The sequence below is a fragment of the Hippocampus comes genome, unplaced genomic scaffold (genome assembly GCF_001891065.2).
Source record: "Hippocampus comes isolate QL1 unplaced genomic scaffold, H_comes_QL1_v1.1 scaffold29, whole genome shotgun sequence".
Classification (NCBI taxonomy): domain Eukaryota; kingdom Metazoa; phylum Chordata; class Actinopteri; order Syngnathiformes; family Syngnathidae; genus Hippocampus; species Hippocampus comes.
The window spans coordinates 2,693,342-2,712,575 of record NW_017805820.1 but is presented as its reverse complement, the minus strand read 5'-3'; the positions used below and the strand labels follow the sequence as shown (position 1 = coordinate 2,712,575).

Here is a 19,234-nt window from a genome sequence, read left to right as displayed (position 1 = left end):
ATATATAAAGTAAAAGCTTAATTTATCATTTATTTCCACAAACAGAAATTAAATTTTGTTTCACTGTTTTATGCTGAACATAGGTCAACCGCTGACAAAACCGATGGAAATACCAGTCTCGAAAGATGTTCATTCTTCTCTTTCTTGAGCTACTGCATGTGACTCACCAAATGTTTCAGAGACCCTTTGAAATTCAAACAAGTACTCACGGCTCTGGCACTGAGGCCCGTAGTAACCCGGAGAACACACACATTGTCCTGTCACGTGGTCGCAGGTCTGCCCGGGCTGACAGTCACATGTAAGGCCACAGTTGAAGCCAAAATATCCAGGCGGGCATTCTAGAAATGCAAGATATTATGTATTAGTTTAATGAAAGCAACTTTTAAGCATTTACAACTCTGCTGATAATGGAAAAAAAACGAGCAAAAGGTGGTTGCTTACTATGTTGACAGGCGTGGCCATAGTACCCATTTGTACAGTTGCAGGTGCCAAAAAAGCGATCACATGTCCCACCACTGAGGCAAGGACAGTCTTGAGAACAATTTTCACCATATTTTCCCTGTGAACAGACTACTCACGGACAAGGATGACAGAACACATTACTGGCATTCATTCAAACATTTGTTACACTACGTACATACAATGACACCTGATTTAAAGTAGCATGAAATGCAATCGGGGAATAATGATATGCATGTTTTACTTGGTGTAGTCCTATTGTAATAGTATCTATTGGGGCTGCACAATATATCAAAGACATATGTTTTACACATGACAGGGACGACACATAATTGCATGCTTTTATCTGACTGACAAATCAGACGCAATCTAAAATGGGCATCAAATACAGTGAGCCAACTTATTTTGGAGTATGAAAAACACATTTTGTTTTTCGTTTGAGTTGGAATATTCAACAACCATATTGCTTATCACATGATTTTATCGCCTATCATGCAGGTGTATCGTAACGCTAACCTGTATCACATTCTGGTCCGGTCCAGCCAAGGCCACATTTGCATTTACCATCTTCAGGATCACACAGACCACCATTTTGACATCTGCATGTATGTCGGCACTGCAGGCCATAACGCCCCCTGGGGCAGACTGGAGAAATATTGAGAAGTTGTCAGGATATTGCAATAATGTTCCATGTTTATGTAAAATGTGCAAACGATATCAGAAATGGACTTATTGTCTACATATTTCAAGGACATCGGGACACACAACACAAATCAGAAGACATTAAAACAATGCAGCAACAATCAGAGAACAACATGAAGCACTTCTGCAAGCACTCAGAGACAACCCCTTTTTTGTTTATTTAATCAGCAGGTCATTAAAGAGAGGCAAAATAGTCCAATTTGGCACTGATATAAAGAATAATCATGTTTCTTTGGGCAATTTAGCTTGGGAAAACAACACGGAAGATGTCTTTGATTTCCATGTGTATTTATTTGCTTATTTGCCAAGTCCAGTGACATGCAACACAGAAAACGAGCTACTTATATGTCTCTGTAAACATTGAACAAGAGACATTTAAGAATTGGTGAATACACATGTGCAAGAGGATAAAGACGTGGGTACAGAGTGCATCCTGGGCTGGAAACCCCCGTTTACAATCGCTCAAATGCTGATGAACCAGATTGCTTTCTGTTTCCCAGCAAAGCAGTCTGTAATCATTTGAGACCCAACACTAGAATGTGTTTCTTTAAGTCGATGTTTACTGAAGAGACTGATAAAATGTCCAAGTTCAAGGACCGACCAAAATCGAATTAGACTGAAACAATCTGTGACGCAAACTCTCAGCCTGAACACATTTGTACATTACTAAAAAATGTTTCCTTTGAAAAGGTAACTCATTCATGTTGTTTTACTGACTTGTCACTGACTTCTTAAAGGTGTTTTGGGATTTTAATATTTTTTTTAATCATGATGACACATGAATTGAAAAGGTGTGAATCACTTACTGTGTTCATAAAGAGGTTTAAAAATGTTACATAATAATATAAGCCTATCAGCACACGTGTATAATGTTTTTTGTTTGTTTTTGTCTGCATGTATAAGAGTTTAAAAGTCACGCTTATACATAAAATATAGTACATATGTTAAGAGGAGTGTGTTTTTTTTTTGTTTTTTTATATTTTGGGATACATATAAAAAAAAACCTGCTCATGTAGTAATTTGATATGCGTAATAGACAACACCGGGCTCGGATTAGATTTGTTTTTGTACTTCTTCCTACTCCCTTTGAACACATAAACCGTGATCAACTCCGACATCCATTGACGATCTTTTCTTTCTTTCTTCTAATTTTAATTTTTATATCTTGTAATGTGTTTACCTCTTCAGTAAATCAAATCAAATCAGATAGCACTGTTTCGACATACAACATTGAGGGTATAAAATAATGTTCAATCTTATCTTTGCATTAGGTAGAAGTACAAAAAGGTCGCGTGAGGATTCATTCTAAAAATTCTCTTTGATTACTAGTGATGCCTTTCAGTACCTTGACAGGACTGCCCCATTTTTCCAGTTACACAAATACATCTTCCATTTATTGGGTGGCACTGACCCCATTCTCCGCAGGAACACACTTTAGCACAGTCTTTGCCATAGTACCCACTTGGGCAGGCTGTAGGGGAGAAACGAGGAATTAGTCCGATGGTCAAGTGAAAAATTTTTTTCAGTGCAGTCATCATCCCCGACTATTTGCCATGATTTCATATTTTGGAAGCATAGAAGGGGGAGCGATGTTAGGTTGGTTTTTGCTTTATCATGTGAGTCTATATGTCACAGTAGAAGTGTAGATGTGCTTTGATATGTCGGCTACCTTCCACAGACATGGTTACTCCTCCGTCAACTGTCCTGTGTGGCTTATTTTGAGGCATTCTGTGTATTCATATCACGCAAGAAGGAAGTCTACATTGTTACATGTCTGTGTTGCTTGTCTCAGAAGAGAACAGGCCGTATGTAAAATGGTAGACGGATAGATCAAGCAAAGAAAGGAAGGTGTTAATGTAACAAACATACGTGAGCTGCAGTCAGCTCCGATGAAGCCCGGAGGACAGCGGCATGTCCCCGTTCGGAAGTCACAGCGGCCACCATTGAGACAACGGCATCGACACTTGCAGTTTGGTCCATAAGTGCCTGAGCGACATCCTAACACAAGATAGCCAAAAAGAATACGTGGAAGGAAACATATCAAGTCGGGAGTGGTGTATTGTATGTACTGATTATCATAAAATGGGCTCAGACAGATGGATGGTTAAAAATATGGCCTGTGACTGAAGGACACTAGGTTCATTTTCCCAATGCAAGGCCATATAAAACTAAGGAATCCTTGAGCATTGCATTCCAATATTCAAGCAGAAATAAAGTGGTTTTAAAAGTGTACTCACGTAACTCACAACTTGTTCCATAGTAACCAGGTAAACAACTACAGTTCCCCGTAACTGGATGGCACTGCTCATGGTCTCCTGAACACTGGCATAGTTGACTACAGTTGTTCCCAAACATACCAGCAGGACAAGCTAACATAATACACAAAAAAAACAAACAAACAATCCAATATCACCATTCAGCAAAAACTCAACAGATATGATTGATATATGAAATGAATAAAGCAACACATAATGTGCAATGTACAAACCCCATGCAAATTTAGATGAAAAAAGGTTGAACATATTTAGCTATAATTCCAAAGGTGTTCACTTTTACTTACCCCGTCATAAGACTTTTTTCCCCTCTAATTGAGTTATTAGGTCACATTAATGGTGGAAAAAGTTTTGGAATGATAAGTACTGATCTTGTTTTTTAACACAAAACCTGGCATTTGAGCAAGGGACTATAGACTTTTATCCATCATACAATGTGTATTCAGCATACATACAAGTCAAGTAGTTTTACATTAAGTTAAAAACAATACACGTATATTTTCAGCCGTCTTCGGCAGTAGGCGGGGGACACCCTGAACCGGTTGCCAGCCAATCACAGGGCACACAGAGACAAACAACCATCCGCGCTCACACTCACACCTAGGGATAATTTAGAGTGTTCAATCAGCCTGCCATGCATATTTATGTCATGTGGGAGGAAACCGGAGTACCCGGAGAAAACCCACGCAGGCCCGGGGAGAACATGCAAACTCCACACAGGAAGGCCGGGGCCGGGATCAATAGTCCCATCCTTGTTGCATTTAGTAAATGTCCCATGTAGATGCCCATACTAAGACTGCTCCCAACAATGTAACCTCAACAGCACTGCTTTTTAACAGTAAGGTATGCACTGGCAAAAAAAAAAAAAAAAAAGGAATACAGTACTTTTAATCAGCTTATCTCATTGACTTTGACTGCGATATCTGTCTCATTATTCAGTGGGAACACTTTGCATTTGTTTTGATAGAATGTGATCAAGATTAAAAACAAAAACACCCTTAGTGTACTCACATAACATCTCATCATTTAAAAAGAGCAAAAGCAACAGAGAGGGCTTTCAAATACTGCGTAGTGTGTTGTCAGAAAGTTTCTCTCTCTTGCATTACTGGATTGTGTGAAAATATAGCGACTTTCAATCCTAACTGGTCACAAAAGTTATCGACATTCTCTGGTGCCCAAACCCAAATGGGGATAACATTTTTTCACACACCCTTTCTCCATGCACACATTTGTGCATACAACAAGAATGAACGCAATCCTCCAAACCATCAGTCATAGTGCATGAATCTGTGAACCCAACATGTTTGTGGGTGAGATCGCCGCCGCACTCAGTCAGGCAGCAGCAGGCAGCGTGGGGAACAGATAAGAAAGGACTCCAGACTAAAGAGGCAATTACGGAGCTGTCATTATGCATGTCTGCCTTCCAAAAGCCCTTATCCGCTGCTGAGGAGACAAAAACAATGCCTTCTGTTTTACTTGGCAACTGGTGTGTAACATTTATCAGATGTCTGGGGAGTATGTGCGGAGAGGAAGGGAGCTAAGGTGGTGTTGGGGGTGGGCTGGTACATAAATGGTAAGGAGCACGAGATGAAATATTACATCAAGTAGTGTAACTGTGCGCGTTTGCTGCACAGGATTATCATGTAAAAACATTTTAGGCAAACGTGGTGCACTAAGAAGCTACAACAACAACAACAAGCAACAACAATTGCCTTTCCAAACGAAGAGTTGGGCAATAAAATTCTAGAGGGTGAGTGAGAGGTTGCCTCATAGAAATGGAGGAAAAGTGTGCTGTTTGGCCATTTTCAAGGATAAGGGTGATATGCAGCATTGCGGGAACTATCGAGGAATCAAACAAAACTCCATCTGTGTGCACAGTAAGAGTGCGATTTGCGCTAGACTTGAACTGGGCTGTAAAATGGGGCCCTTAGCCTTGTACAACTTCAGGAAAGTTTTGGGCATTAGAAAAATAATAAACATTAAACTTGGAGTCCAGTAATCATCATTCAGATTGTACCTTGTGGAAACAGTGTTGACTTCAACCGTGAAGCTAATTTCAAAAAGTGTGGATAGAAGGTTTAATTTGCCTGATCGCTTCCCATTTAAACCTTACAAGAGAATTTTTCTTCAAATTATTTTCGGCATTCAGCTTGTTTCGTCAAAATATATTTGCCTTGTCTTTCTTATTTTTCTCATTTTACTCTCGCTGAGTTCAGCAGGGCATCCACAGTTCCCCGTCTCATGACAACATGACACACCAGCCTCACACAGGAAGCACCAAAGAACCCCAAGAAACAAGCATGGGTGTTCACTTACACATGCAAATGCAAATGTGTCTGAATTAATTTTCAATTTCCTCAGTGTTTTCCACAATTACGTTTGTCACACTTGGCTCCTGTCCAGCCGGGCTCACATTGGCGGTGGCCCGTCACACGGTGGCAGTTTGAACTGTATGGACACAATCACACTCAGGCTCTCAGGCCTCACTAAATAAACCGCTGGTACAACCTTCAAAACGAAAAAGACGCACTCATTTGGAATCAAAATGCAAAAGCGCTTTTTTCACGTTTCTTTTCTGCTTACTCAGTCAGCACCTAATGCACAACTTGCACCTAATGCACGGAGTTGCATCGATTTGCCCCTTCCCTGCACTTTATGAAATATGAATTCAGGGTTTTATTTAGATTCTTTTGGAAAATAACGAAAAACCATGAAAAACAAACAAACAAAAAGGAGGCAATTTAAAGGCTTGACATATTTCACATTTCCATCACTATACTTTGTCAGAAGTCAGAACAGACCTTGATTAAACCTTATTTGCTCCAAGATATCTTGGCTCCTTTGTTTAAAAGTACCCCGATGCCAAAATGTTTTTGCTAATGTCTCATTCTAGGGATAATTGTGTGTCAAGAGAGGATGTTCAGCAGCGAGGCCCTCCCTCACACCCCATTTTAATGATGTGGCTTCCATTACCCAGAATGCAATGAGGTCCTGCCCAGCCAGCGAAGCATTGGCATGCTCCTGTGATGTGGTGGCAACGGGCACCATTCCGGGACTCACACATCTGGCCACAGTCAAGACCGTAAAAGGTGTCCAGGCACACTGTGGGTCCAGTTCAAACATCAAAACGGCCAGAGTTGGCAAGTTCACAAACAAAAAAAGGATGATTTTTTTAAATTATTATTTGTCAGTCTTATTTGGCTTTTCCACTACTTCTTCACTGTCACATCAGCAAGTGAAAATGGCAAAATGAATTGTCAGTGTTTATTTGAATTTATACAACATCGACGTTCATTAAGTGAGTTGATGTTGCACACGTGTGGTGAATCGGGGACACATCAAAGTCAGCAGCAGCTCGGAGGCCATTCCCTTTTTTTGGGGCCAGAGACCCCATAATTTGAGCACCTGCTGAGTCCGCAGGCCCCACCAATGCACAACTAAACAGAACCAGGCTACTGCGCCCACTTACGGCATGACAGTCTGTTGCTTGGTGGAAGCGTCTGTTTCTCATTGTCAAATCGGCAGACGCTGATTGTTCAAGAGTGTGTAGTTGGTCGACAAAATATTTGAGCAAACACAGTACTGTCAGTGGTAACACGAACATTTCCAATAAAATGAGATTTGTGTGTTATTGTAACAGACCTTGGAATATCAAAACCTGTCATCTGAGAGCAGCTTTCATACTGTAGAATATATATGGTATAGGCTGTCACACATGCAGTGTCATTAACAGTTGGAGCATGCCTTGTGGGATACTTGTGGGTAATTTCAGTTGGCTATTGAGTATTTTTTCCATCCATCCATCCATTTTCTAATCTGCTCCATCCTCACAAGGATCGCAGGCGTGCCGCAGCCTGTCCCAGCTGTCTTCAGGCAGGAGACGCGGGACAACCTGAACCGGTTGCCAGCCACTCGCAGGGCACACACAGACAAACAACCATCCGCGCTCACACTCACACCTAGGGACAATTGAGAGTGTCCCATTAACCTGCCATGCATGTTTTTGGAATGTGGGAGGAAACCCGGAGCACCCGGAGAAAACCTACGCAAGCACGGGGAGAACATGCAAACTCCACACGGGAAGGCCGGAGCCGGAATCGAAAACTCAACCTCTGCACTGTGAAGCGGATGTGCTAACTACTTGACTACTGTGCCACCCTGAGGGCTCTAAATGACTGAACTTTGTTCATTCACCTGAAAAGAAAAAAAAAAAAAAAATCAACTTCAGCTGAGTTGATTCCATTGGTGTTGGTGCAGATAAAGGTGCAAATGCAGCACAAAATTATTGTGGTCATATTAAAACATCTTCCCCAAATGTTTCCATGAACAATGAATTCATCATAAGCTCTTAAAATATGCTAGAAATTTGGCATCTATGAATGCATACAATCGGCTTCCAAATGTTTAGTATTGGAAGAGGTCTGTGACTTGGTGCCCACCGAGCTCCATTTTACTTCCATATATATTTATAAAGTCTGAACCAATTGTCTCAGCAATGAGCAGTTTTTCAATAGACCACCTCTTCTTTCCATAAGGGAAGCAGTGGACCATGTAACCAAAGGAAGCCACAAACTGGGGCGCTCCAGAAATGTTAACTTTTGGCGGTTTCATATGCTGAGGGTGTTTCCCTTTGGTTTTTACATCACTTCCTCCTCCTTCTGATGTTGTATACTCATACCTTAAACCCTCAGCCTCAATGTGAACGAAGTACATATCCTTTCAGGCATGCCCATCACCATGTTCCCACGCTGAAAGCATGACGTCTTGGCGTGCAACGGCAGTGGTTCAGTTGTGATGTCGTTAAATCCGGCCCACTGAGGATGCCGTCACCGTAAATGAGCTCCACGGTAACACTGTTTCAAAAGTACATGTTCTTGTCTCGTGTTTACTTTTACTGAAGTTTGTGGTACCATGGCTATGCACATGCCTTTTTGTCAGATGCAGTATTTTTAGGAGAGCCTGCTCTCACAAGAATTTAGTTCAAAGGGAAATGCACACTAATGAGATCCACTTTTTTGGCATGACGGAAAAATGCTTTCTTTTTATTGACGGTTTAATGTTCCTGAATCCAAATTGCCTCAGAAACTACGGGCTACAAGTGTTTTTTTTTTTTGTGGCAACATTTTCAGCAGAGCTGATTTATACAGCATTTGCACAGAACTAGAATAGCGCTGAACTGAGTTGAACGAGTTCCAGCACAAGCCAAAACAGATCCGATAGAATTCTGATCCTTAAGATGTCCTACAACAAGGCACTGCAATCCCCTCAACACGCTAAAAACAAGAGACACCACCTACTACTGGAGTGACTCGAATCTATACTGTCAATTGATGCAATGTAACTTATGGTTTATGGTTTATTTATACCAAGAGGGAGTGAGTAGCTTTCATATTAACCACAGAAGCCTGTGCACAGTCTGCTGGTACTTGTTAGTTTAGGACCATCCCACTTCCTCTCTCAAAGTTTATAGGTAGGCATAGAAGAAATGGTCCACAATGACTAGCGCACACACTGTGTCATCACTGAAAGACTCCATCTCTGGGATAAATGAGCTCTTTAAGACGGGTGGATTATTTCCAGATCCCTGCTTGTGGAAGAAAGAGGGCTGTCAGCCCATAAAGAAGGTCCACACAGGACCACACAGTCGGAAAGAAGAGACCACAGAATGGGAATGGATGGAGAGAGAATAGAATCGAACTTCCTGGTGTCATTTACACTCAAGGAAGTCAGCATGACGATGAGCCAGTGTGGCAGTGGAAGAACAGCGCTATTTACAACAAACACAAACTATTTTTGAATATGACACCAAAGTTGCAAAAGCAAGCGACATGTCGGACCAATGTCAGCATAACAGCCCGCTTCCACTGAAAAGAAATATGCCTGAAATGTTAAGCAGTCCCAAGATCCCATAAAGGCTCAGCGAAACAAATGTTTCTGCCGTAGTCATGAATCTCATTATTGAATCATGTGTGTGAACTAAAATATCCCAGTGAAAGGAAAGGCCATATCTTTTTATTTTGATTCTAGGAAAGAAAATACCCAATGAGATCTGGTCCGTCTCACAGCACAGGCCTTTTTCTGATTTCTCCTGAAGGGAGAGGCCTGGCAGACTGAGAAACTGAACACCTCAACTTGAGAGGAAAGGGCCTACAGAAAACAGAACCGAGATAGACTGATCGGCTTATTTCCACAGTAAGGTCCAATCAGAGTGACGTGAATCATGAGAATGTTATGACTAGGGACAAGAGGCTCTGCTCTCTTGGGGCATGGCCATGATTTTAAGGGCAATACTGCTACTGCTGAGGTGGTACCAAGCTTTGAGCCTCATGGAACACTTATAGCAAAGATTATTCAGAAGATCATCATTGAATTAAGACAGTTTAACTAATGGCATCAACCTGCCTGATTTCCCCATGGACTGGGTGACTAAACAAAGGGAAAGAAACGAATAAAATAGAAATAATTATGTTCGGTCTAAGACACAATACATATTGCATTAAGGAATTTGTGGGGTTTTGAAATGGTTTTGCCACTGACAAAAGTGGACGTGATTTTTTGTGGTTTGTTTTTATATTCCATTTGAAGCAGGAAACCAGAAAACTAGACCTGCAGCGTCCTCTGCTGGAATAATATATTATTGTTATTAAATGGGCCCTGACTTTTCTACCTTGGTTACTGAAAGTGCTTTACACTGTTACCTCACCATCTACTGATGATCAGTAGGTTCAATATCTTGCTCAAGGACACTTCAACATGGTTGCAATGGCCGGGGACCAAACCACCAACTTCTCTCCAAAGTTTGTGAATGAACCTTCGAGAAAAGCTGATGTGACGAAAGAAAAACACACGGTGGCAGCAGTCGCTGCCGAAACCTCATAAAGTGTACAGTCGGGAAGAGCATGTCTAACTTCTAAAAGAAACACGTTTGTGTCCAGTAGAGCCGAGCTCACATATCCAGTGACCAGTGAGAGGGTCACACCCCAGAGAGCTTTTTTGGCACTGGCATTTATTGATGCATCCTTAACCCCATGGCCCAGATTCACATGCTGCAGAAGTAACAAATACATGTAGAAGTTTTAGTATGTCAATCATGGCTGCAGATCGAACTTTCTTTTTAAAAACTAAATGCTTAGTGCTTTATTGCAATCAGGAATCTTACAAAACACCGAGACTTTCTTAAAGGGGAAGTCCACTCAAAAAAGTACTTTACAGTATTATGGCTTACGTGTCTCCGCTAGTCGAAACACAGTATGGCTCACCTTCAGAAAACAGGTGAGATGTGATAGCTTGTTAACCGAGCCCTGAACAACTGTGAAATCATTTTCAGTCACCCATAAGTGGCAAAATGGCCGCCCCTTGAGATGGACAAAAACAGATAAATTTTGCTGCTTAGCTTATATTCCACAAGCACAATAGTAATCTGATTGCTGTGTTTAGACTCGTGAAAGTACTTTGGACATATCCTTGTGAAGAAGAATTCTGGGTTGACTTCCCCTTTAGATTCACACATTTTAATTCTGTCGATCTTCATTTGTGCCATTTATACTCTTCATTGAGGTGTGTGTTTTATAAAATACTGTTCTGCATTGAGTTACTGAGAAATTTCAACCTGGGGTCAACTACATTTTGTGATTCTGCATTTTCTTACGTGATGCACAGTCATGGCCGCTCCTTCCAGGCGGACAGACACATTGGCCGGTTTGTGGGTCACAAGCAGCATCAGGGTGACAGGAGCAGCTCAGTAGACAGCCGGGTCCATGGTAGCCAGGAGGACACACTGTAGTCAACGTGAAATGCACATGTTTTTGTCTTTATTGTAAAATTCTGAGCAAAGTTTAAAAATCAGACTTTGGTGAATTATGATGATGATGATGACTTCACCACTTTAACGTCTTCGTTAAGACATAGTACAGTGTAAGATCATCATCATTAGCATTCATTTGGGGGGAAATGGAATCCAAGAGTTTCAATTGGGGCCAGTTTTTGCATACAACAAGTGGTATCTACAATAAAAGACATTAGTTGACTTTTTACGTGAGAGAGCTGACATAAAGAAGTCATTCTTGTAAAGTTTGTCACCAAGGCCCAGTTCTAAATCGATTTTGGAGAATGGATGGGATCAATTCTTGAAAATGTGCTGTTCAAAACCAAAACAAGAGCTCATAGCAGCTGCATGAGCATTTTTACAAGAATATTAATCCGCAGTTACAGGTGGCACAAATCTTACCTTGTGCGTATGAGATTACTGTTATAGCTGGTTAATGCATAACTTTGTCCTGAAATCTTATTCAACAGCACAAAGACAAGCGACACATAGTGTACATACAGGGGAGTATTTGACAAAAAATAGAGTGCTGATCTTTCAATGAAGATATATTCTAGTGGTCAAATATAATTTGACAATAACAGTCTTGTCTTGTACAAAATAAGTACAGTTAATGTATCAACAGAACCTTTATGGTCTTACTGAAACACTTTCAAAAACACTCCTTTTTATAGTTATGTTGACATCCATAACGGAGCACATATTTATACAAGCATTTAGGTATGCGGACATTAACCACACTTGTGGACACACTCTTAAGCAATATATGCATTCTCCCATAAAGTATTCTCACAGGTATGCGGCACTCTTGATAATGAATTAAAACCACAGAGGGGCGCTGTAACAATTCTCAATTTTGTTTTTTGTTTTTTTTTTTATTCAAACTTTTGACCCAAATGTTTCAAGGCAAAAAACTAGAACAAAGATCACATTTCTGTTTATCAATTGTGACGCTACTTTAGTTTGGTTCAGAAAGACGCTGAAGTTTGTTTGTCTCACCCAGCTGACATCCCTTCCCACTAAGGCCTGCAGGGCATTGCTGGCTGCACTCCCCAGTCTTGGGGTCACACAACCCCGTACTTGGGCAGTCGCAAGGCTGCTCACAACCAGCTCCAAAAAAGCCCGGCTCACATTCTACAGTGGGACACACAAACACGTAGCGGTACATTTAAGAGGAGAACGGTTTGCAATTTCTCAAAATGCCATTTCAGAACAGCACACTGTCTTTCAGATGCTAGTGCTACTGAAGCTCTACAACTGTGAAATAAAGTGGATCTTTTTGACACTTCACAATGAATAGATGATCAAGTAATGTGCTGGAGTTTAGGCGATTGGATCTGTGAAAGTTATTCTTATGGCCCTAATGAAGCATGCCTCCAGCTATGCCGATTTTGCTGCTGTGGCCTAACAAAATAATTACATTGAGATCAGTTTTCCTGTGAAGGGATTATACCTTTCTCACATTGTGAGCCATGGTATGCAGGCTTACAGATACAGCTCCCCATCTTGGGGTCGCAGCCAGTGGAATGTTCTCGAATACAGTCACATTCCGACGAACAGCCAGAGCCGTGCGTCCACCTGGGACAAGCTGAGGAGTAGAAGACAAGCGCACGTAAAATCTCAGTTTGGAGGATTTCAAGTATCATAGAGCTTCTTCGATGGTGTTTGCCAACCAAACTGTAACTATTGTTATTTTGCTCGTGGTTTGTTTGGATGGTTTCACCCCTTTTTCATGCTGATATTAAACTGTAACTGATTCTTAGCATACTGTTAAGAGACCATCCCAGTGAGTGGCAACTGCTGACGAAGGTAGCAAAGGGCCAGTTTACATCAGGGTTTGTTCAAGGTCAAGAGTTTGTCGGACGAAAATGTTAAACCTGTTCAAAATTCTCTTGTGACAAGAAAAATATAGGCAAATGCCTGGCAAACGTCTGGCAATTGTTTGGCGATCATTTGTGAACTTGAACGAACCCTGACGAGAATGCAACATTCGTTACCTTCCAAAACGCTCATAATTGTTCACAGGTCAGTGCAGTTGAATTGAAACGATGCTGTCTTTGTGTAGATATTGTTGAAAATGTGTGGATATATATGCATGATAAATGTGCATGGGAACATCGATAATCATTGTTCGGGTTGTTAAATTTTCATGCAAACTGCCAAGACTGTCCCAATGCAGCAGCAAAAACTCCACTCCACCCTTGTCCTGCTTGACAGAGGCTTTGTGTGAGGTGCAGCTGGAGTCTCTGGTTACACCCTCCAAATGTCGCGCTGCAGGATGGAGCAAGCAGCTGGGGGAATCTGACAATATTTGTCAAGCACATTCTTCCATCATTTTGTTTCGTGCTTGTAAGACTGAGCCTTTCATACGGAAAAAAAGAACGCTCGAAGAAGAAGTCTTCACAATGTCTCGTCGGAGAGGCAATCCTAAAACATTCGGGGGTGTCAACATGGTGACAGAGGAGCTAAAGAATCTTTACTACAAAAGACTGCTGCCGATCGAGAAGTACTATTCCTTCCATCACTACCACTCTCCAAGCTATGAGGATGCGGACTTTGACAACAAACCAATGGTGCTGGTAATGGGCCAGTACTCAACAGGAAAGACAACGTTCATCAGGTAATAACATTTGGGTACATTCTCATGCAATTCAACAGTATCCAGCTGAATATACAGAAAAGCACATTCCGCTGCCATCTGTGCGTTCAGATATCTCATCGAACAAGACTTTCTGGGTAGCAGAGTGGGGCCGGAGCCAACCACCGACTGCTTCACAGCCTTGATGTACGGAGAGGTGGAGGGAATCACACCAGGGAATGCCCTCACCATGGATACCGAAAAACCATTTCGCCACCTTGACCCTTTTGGGAATACTTTTCTGAACAGGTGATGGGAAGCGAGAGATAAGGAGATGGAGGAGGGAGGGCGTTATAATTTGTGATCATCAACTTTGCATTGAGCTATGTTAACAATAAATCATTTTGCCAGGGGCAGTCGTGTGTAAATGCTGAGCGGTCAAGCATTCATGTTCATGATATTCTGCAGAAAAACCCCAAACAGTTCAATAGACAAATGTATTTATTGAATATGTATGGCTTTTTCCTTGCAAAGATCCAAGTCGAATCATTGTAAGATGCTGCATATACAATTGGTATCCGCGGATTGATGTGATTAACAGTACTTGACTTAACTCTTTGGAATTTTAACTTGGCAACAGCATCTCATCATTCACATGCCGTTTGAAGAAAGTTGCCTTTCTCTCAGTAAAAATGTCTAATCATTCATCTGCAGATTTCAGTGTGTGCAGATGCCCAATCAGGTCCTCGAGAGTATCAGTATCATTGATACACCGGGCATCTTAACTGCAGCGAGGAAAAAACTAAGCAGAGGTGAGTTAAGACACTAAATAATGCCGCTCACACTACATATCCAGTTTGTATCAAAATGAGAGTAGAAGCAGATGAGGCAAAGTAGGAATTTGAATGATGCAATACTTAATCAAATGCAGTTGATTCGTGACCACGGCAGATGAGAACAATTTCACAGAGTTGGAAGGGGATCGGCAGAAAGTACCAAAGCTGCCTCTGCTTTACTTTCTTGACGCATGCATCTATGGGTGTAGCTGGAATAGTTTGCGAACAGTGAGGGGCCGCTGGGATGTGTTACATTTTTCTCCCTGCTCCTTGAGGCACAGGGGCAGATGCTATTAGCATCAATGTTAATCGAAACCCTCTGCTCCTTGTCCTATAAGGCTACGACTTCCCAGCAGTGCTTCGCTGGTTTGCCGAGCGTGTGGATCGGATCATCTTGCTGTTCGACGCACACAAGCTGGAGTTTTCGGATGAGCTCACTCGGGCCTTTGGGGCTCTTTTTGGCTACGAGGACAAGTTACGTGTGGTTCTGAATAAGGCTGACAGTGTGGACTCGCAGCAGCTCATGAGAGTATATGGCGCCCTCATGTGGTCACTGGGGAAGGTTTTTAGAACCCCTGAAATTTTGCGAGTTTACATCGGATCCTTTTGGTCAGAGCCAAGGCAGATGTGTGACCACTACCAACTGATAGACTTGGAGGAGGAGGATCTGTTGGCCGACCTAAGAAACCTCCCACACAATGCTGCTGTGAGAAAACTGAATGATTTGGTGAAGAGAGCACGACTTGTGAGGGTAAAATATCCAACGGGAAACACATTCAGTGATTCTCATTCAGAGTTGATATTTGATATGTGCTTTGTCGCTCTCTCAGGCTCATGCACACATCATCGGCTATCTGAAGCAGGAGATGCCGACTATTTTCTGCAAAGAGAACAAGAAGCACAATCTGATCTACCAGCTTCCAGTCATTTTCACCAAGATCCAGCAGCAACACAGAGTTCCAGCAGGAGATTTCCCCGATTGCACCAAGATGCAGGTCATACTGAAATGCTGTATTAAGAGAGCTTAAGAGGCCAACCACTTTAGGAATGGCTATCATCCAGAAGCTAATTGTGCCCTTCATGACCTTCACATAAGCTTAAAACCAACCCAAAGCCGGTCAGCTATGAAATGCATTTGGAATATTTGCTCGTGAACAAAAGGCTTTGGCCACAACAAATGAAAGCAGTTGTCATGATACCCAAAATGCATGAAGCATAACAAGCTTGCTTTATCCAATAATGAACTTATTTGTAAATGAATATTCACAGATATAGTGCGAAATACCATCAAATCAAAACCAAATACTCATCATTCCATTAATGCAGGTATTGTTAGTAGCAGTATTTTTAAAATATACTTTTTTATAACACCGTATGCTTGATGAAATCCCAAGGTGCATACAGGATATGATTCTAAGATATATTAAAAAAGAAGTCCTACACATTATATCATGTCGGCTTCTCCAATCATTATTTTTTTCCCCCTTAAATATGATCTGACTCATCATTTACAATTTTGCTTTTTCAGGAGCAACTTCTGAGTCAAAACTTCTCAAAGTTCAAGAAACTGAAACCAAGTCTGATGGCTTCCCTTGACAAACTCCTAAACACTGACATAGCTAACCTGGTTCCCCTACTTCAGCAACAAGAACTTCTAAATAAATCCCTCCCCGGAGTTCTCGATGGTGAATTCCTGGGAACGTTCAGGCGCGAGCATTACAAGAGGCATCCCTTCAAGGAAATCGAAGATGACGATGACAGTGAACGAGATTCCATTGAGTGGATAGTGGAGAGACACAAGCCAAAGTACGATGAGATCTTCTACAACCTCAGCCCGAATGAAGGCAAACTCAGTGGAGCCAAAGTCAAAGAATGGATGACAACAACACTTCTGCCAAATTCTGTGCTTGCTCATATTTGGAGGCTGTCAGACATTGATGCAGATGGTATGTTGGACAATGAGGAGTTCGCACTGGCTGTCCATCTTATCGAAGGAAAACTGGAAGGCCATTGGCTCCCGCGTGAGCTGCCCTCTCACCTGCTACCTCCTTCAAAACGACTAAATATGACCGATGAAGAGATCTGAATTAGACATGCAGTATGGGGCAATAATTAAGTGCATCATTTGTACAGATTGTCCAAAAAAACCATACGCGAAGACAGTTTTCTTCACTTTGAGCAATACATACAGAATTGTCAATTCATTTTATGTGACACAGTCGTAATATTTTTGTGTTAAAGCTGCAATTAAAAGATAACTTCTATGAGGAATATTCCATTGCTTCCGATGAGCGTGATCAGCACCTTTAAAATGGTGGCACGAAAAATCGACACTACAAAATGAAGTTGGTACTCACGCAGATGACAGTGTCGACCATATAATCCTGGGGAACACAAGCAAGCTCCATATAAACGATGGCAGTGTCCATTGTTGGGACAGTTGCACTTTATCATGCAATCACTTCCAAAATAGCCCCTCGGACAACCTGCAAACATGAATGATAACGGAGAACATTGGTCAAAATCAAAGGCCAACATTTTATTGAGAATACAATAAAACGGAATTTTATGTGATGGAAAAAAATATTTTGTTTGGTGCAGATGTGCGTGAATTTGTGTACAAATAATACAAACCAGCCTCGCAGAATAGACCTTGTACCCCCGGTGGGCATAAGCACTTCCCAGACACGGGGTCACATGTGCCTCCATTCTTACACTGGCACAGACTGTTACAATGGGGCCCATAAGTGCCCTGTGGACAAGCTGGAAAATAATGTGGGTCTTGAGAAAAATACATCGTCAACATTGGGTAACGTTAACACACTGCTCAATGAAACATTGGCTTATGTGTAAGGTTTTAAATACTGGACAATTAAAAGTACTATCCATTCGCAATCAAAATGGACTTTTATGGTTTCATTTTTGGTTGCTGTCGTCTTGTTTGTTGATTAGCTGGTGAGGATTACGCATAAAGTGCATAAAGTGTCCAATGACTGTGCATCCAAGCAGCGCCAGGCACATTGGGAGTGTGTATTCTGTAGAAAATGTGACATTCTAATGGACTTATCCCACATGACTTTCCCTTCATGAGAACCAGCATGACTCAGGTTCACAGCAGACACAGCCATTAGTCACAGGAGCGCACGGGAAGAGTGGGCCCTTGGTTTTAAACCCGGCAATGAACATCCTTGGACTCCGGCCTGCTGCGGGCTCTGGCCTTGGAAGGTAGTTTACAGATTGATTCGCCTGGTGCTTTTTTATTCAGGAGTCCATAAACAATGATCCATCCTACGCAGAAGAGCTGACAGGTTTTGATATATGACCCTGGATTGATGCAAGCAGGAGGCTATCTCAGTCTAAAACTGGTCTACACTTCTATAGGTAGCGCAAATAGAACTAACAGATGGATTTTCCCAAAGGGTGGGAAAGATGATGGTTTTGTGAGTCTGCGTGTGTACGTGTACATATTCATGGCCAAAAATAACTAGTTAAAAGATAAACGATAGTTCCTCTGGCAAACAGACTGCATATTCTTTCGCTGCTGCTGTTCTGTGTGAACTCCCCAAAGAGTCTCGCTTAATCACAAAAGTGAACACTGTCAGACTCATTTCATCAATAAAAAAGTAACTTTTTAACCATATTGACGTTTCATTGAGAATCAATCCTAATTTGGATCAGGTCCAAACTGTACATTGTTGTGACTTCATGAATGTGAATTATGCCATTCATCGTCATATATTACTTTGAAAGAAGTTGTTTTCAAATCAAAATGTCTCACATTGAGTTAAGTCATTTCAACTTTTTATGACTTCTTCGTTGGTACCATGCTGCATCCGTTACATAGTTTAGTGAAAATCAATTTAGTTGTGAACAAACAGGTCAAAACAAAATCATTGGTAGATGATGTTTAAGCTTTTGTATCGCACAAATCTCTTTAAAGCATTTTGGAAACTAAGGAGCAGACTGCCAAGCGTATGTGATGCAAAAAGCAGATGCGACAGGCACTCTCCATACCGAATATAAGAAAACTGTTGAACTTACTCTCATTGCAGATAATGCCAGCCCATCCAGGTGAACATTCGCAGCGGTCTTTATTTTTACCACAGTCTCCATTGACACAATCTTCACATCGCCAACTGCAGTCTTCCCCAAAAGAATTGTCCAGACACACTGTCAAGAATGAAAAATAAAAATAAAGACACTGTCAGAAAAGTTGAGCACCATTGGCGGATAGTTGATCATGCTTTTGTTGTACCGATTTGGGTATCCAATCGAAATTCTTCTCGACTTTTTATGAAGCTTTGAAACGCTTCATCAGAATCACCAGCATCGTTATCTTCATGATCGCCGTCGTACGGGGAACGTAATGCTGCCGTGTAATGGAGAAGCTGGGGAACGTTACGGAAGAGCAGCTCTGGAAACCTCGAGACTTCCATCTGCTCTGCATCTTCTTCTTCCTCCTCCTCATCTGCCTCCAACGCTCTGCGATACAAAGCTAACAAAGGCCACACAATGACCACATGTTACCATTGGAATATGAATTGTGATTAAATATTCTATT

The 19,234-nt window shown here is 41.6% G+C and overlaps 2 protein-coding genes across 3 annotated transcripts in view; one reads left to right on the top strand and one right to left on the bottom strand.

Moving 5' to 3' along the window:
- The window catches only part of egfem1 (EGF-like and EMI domain containing 1), a 35,972-nt gene that overhangs the window by 6,637 nt on the left and 10,101 nt on the right, over window positions 1–19,234 (bottom strand). For both annotated transcript variants that reach the window (XM_019886074.1, XM_019886075.1), the window contains 13 exons: window positions 18,929–19,168; window positions 18,715–18,843; window positions 17,308–17,436; window positions 17,031–17,159; window positions 12,713–12,847; window positions 12,259–12,393; window positions 11,083–11,211; window positions 3,399–3,530; window positions 3,031–3,159; window positions 2,507–2,632; window positions 976–1,104; window positions 442–570; window positions 210–338 (listed from right to left, as the gene is read on the bottom strand). In XM_019886074.1, the coding sequence (XP_019741633.1) occupies window positions 210–338; window positions 442–570; window positions 976–1,104; window positions 2,507–2,632; window positions 3,031–3,159; window positions 3,399–3,530; window positions 11,083–11,211; window positions 12,259–12,393; window positions 12,713–12,847; window positions 17,031–17,159; window positions 17,308–17,436; window positions 18,715–18,843; window positions 18,929–19,168 (1,800 nt within the window). The remainder of the gene's footprint in view (window positions 1–209; window positions 339–441; window positions 571–975; window positions 1,105–2,506; window positions 2,633–3,030; window positions 3,160–3,398; window positions 3,531–11,082; window positions 11,212–12,258; window positions 12,394–12,712; window positions 12,848–17,030; window positions 17,160–17,307; window positions 17,437–18,714; window positions 18,844–18,928; window positions 19,169–19,234) is intronic.
- LOC109525523 (EH domain-containing protein 2-like) lies at window positions 13,487–16,938 on the top strand. Its single transcript, XM_019886076.1, has 6 exons — window positions 13,487–13,879; window positions 13,970–14,146; window positions 14,552–14,649; window positions 15,012–15,424; window positions 15,504–15,668; window positions 16,202–16,938. Exons 1-6 carry the CDS (start codon window positions 13,665–13,667, stop codon window positions 16,757–16,759), a joined length of 1,626 nt encoding a protein of 541 aa, XP_019741635.1. The 5' UTR covers window positions 13,487–13,664; the 3' UTR covers window positions 16,760–16,938.

What these genes read in the sequence shown, in the direction of transcription:
- LOC109525523 (XM_019886076.1), top strand. Translation starts at nt 13,665, where the DNA reads ATGTCTCGTCGGAGAGGCAATCCTAAAACATTCGGGGGTGTCAACATG. An exon ending in GGGAATACTTTTCTGAACAG is followed by an intron (nt 14,147 to 14,551) that starts GTGATGGGAAGC and finishes ATTCATCTGCAG; the next exon opens with ATTTCAGTGTGTGCAGATGC. An exon ending in GAGGAAAAAACTAAGCAGAG is followed by an intron (nt 14,650 to 15,011) that starts GTGAGTTAAGAC and finishes TTGTCCTATAAG; the next exon opens with GCTACGACTTCCCAGCAGTG.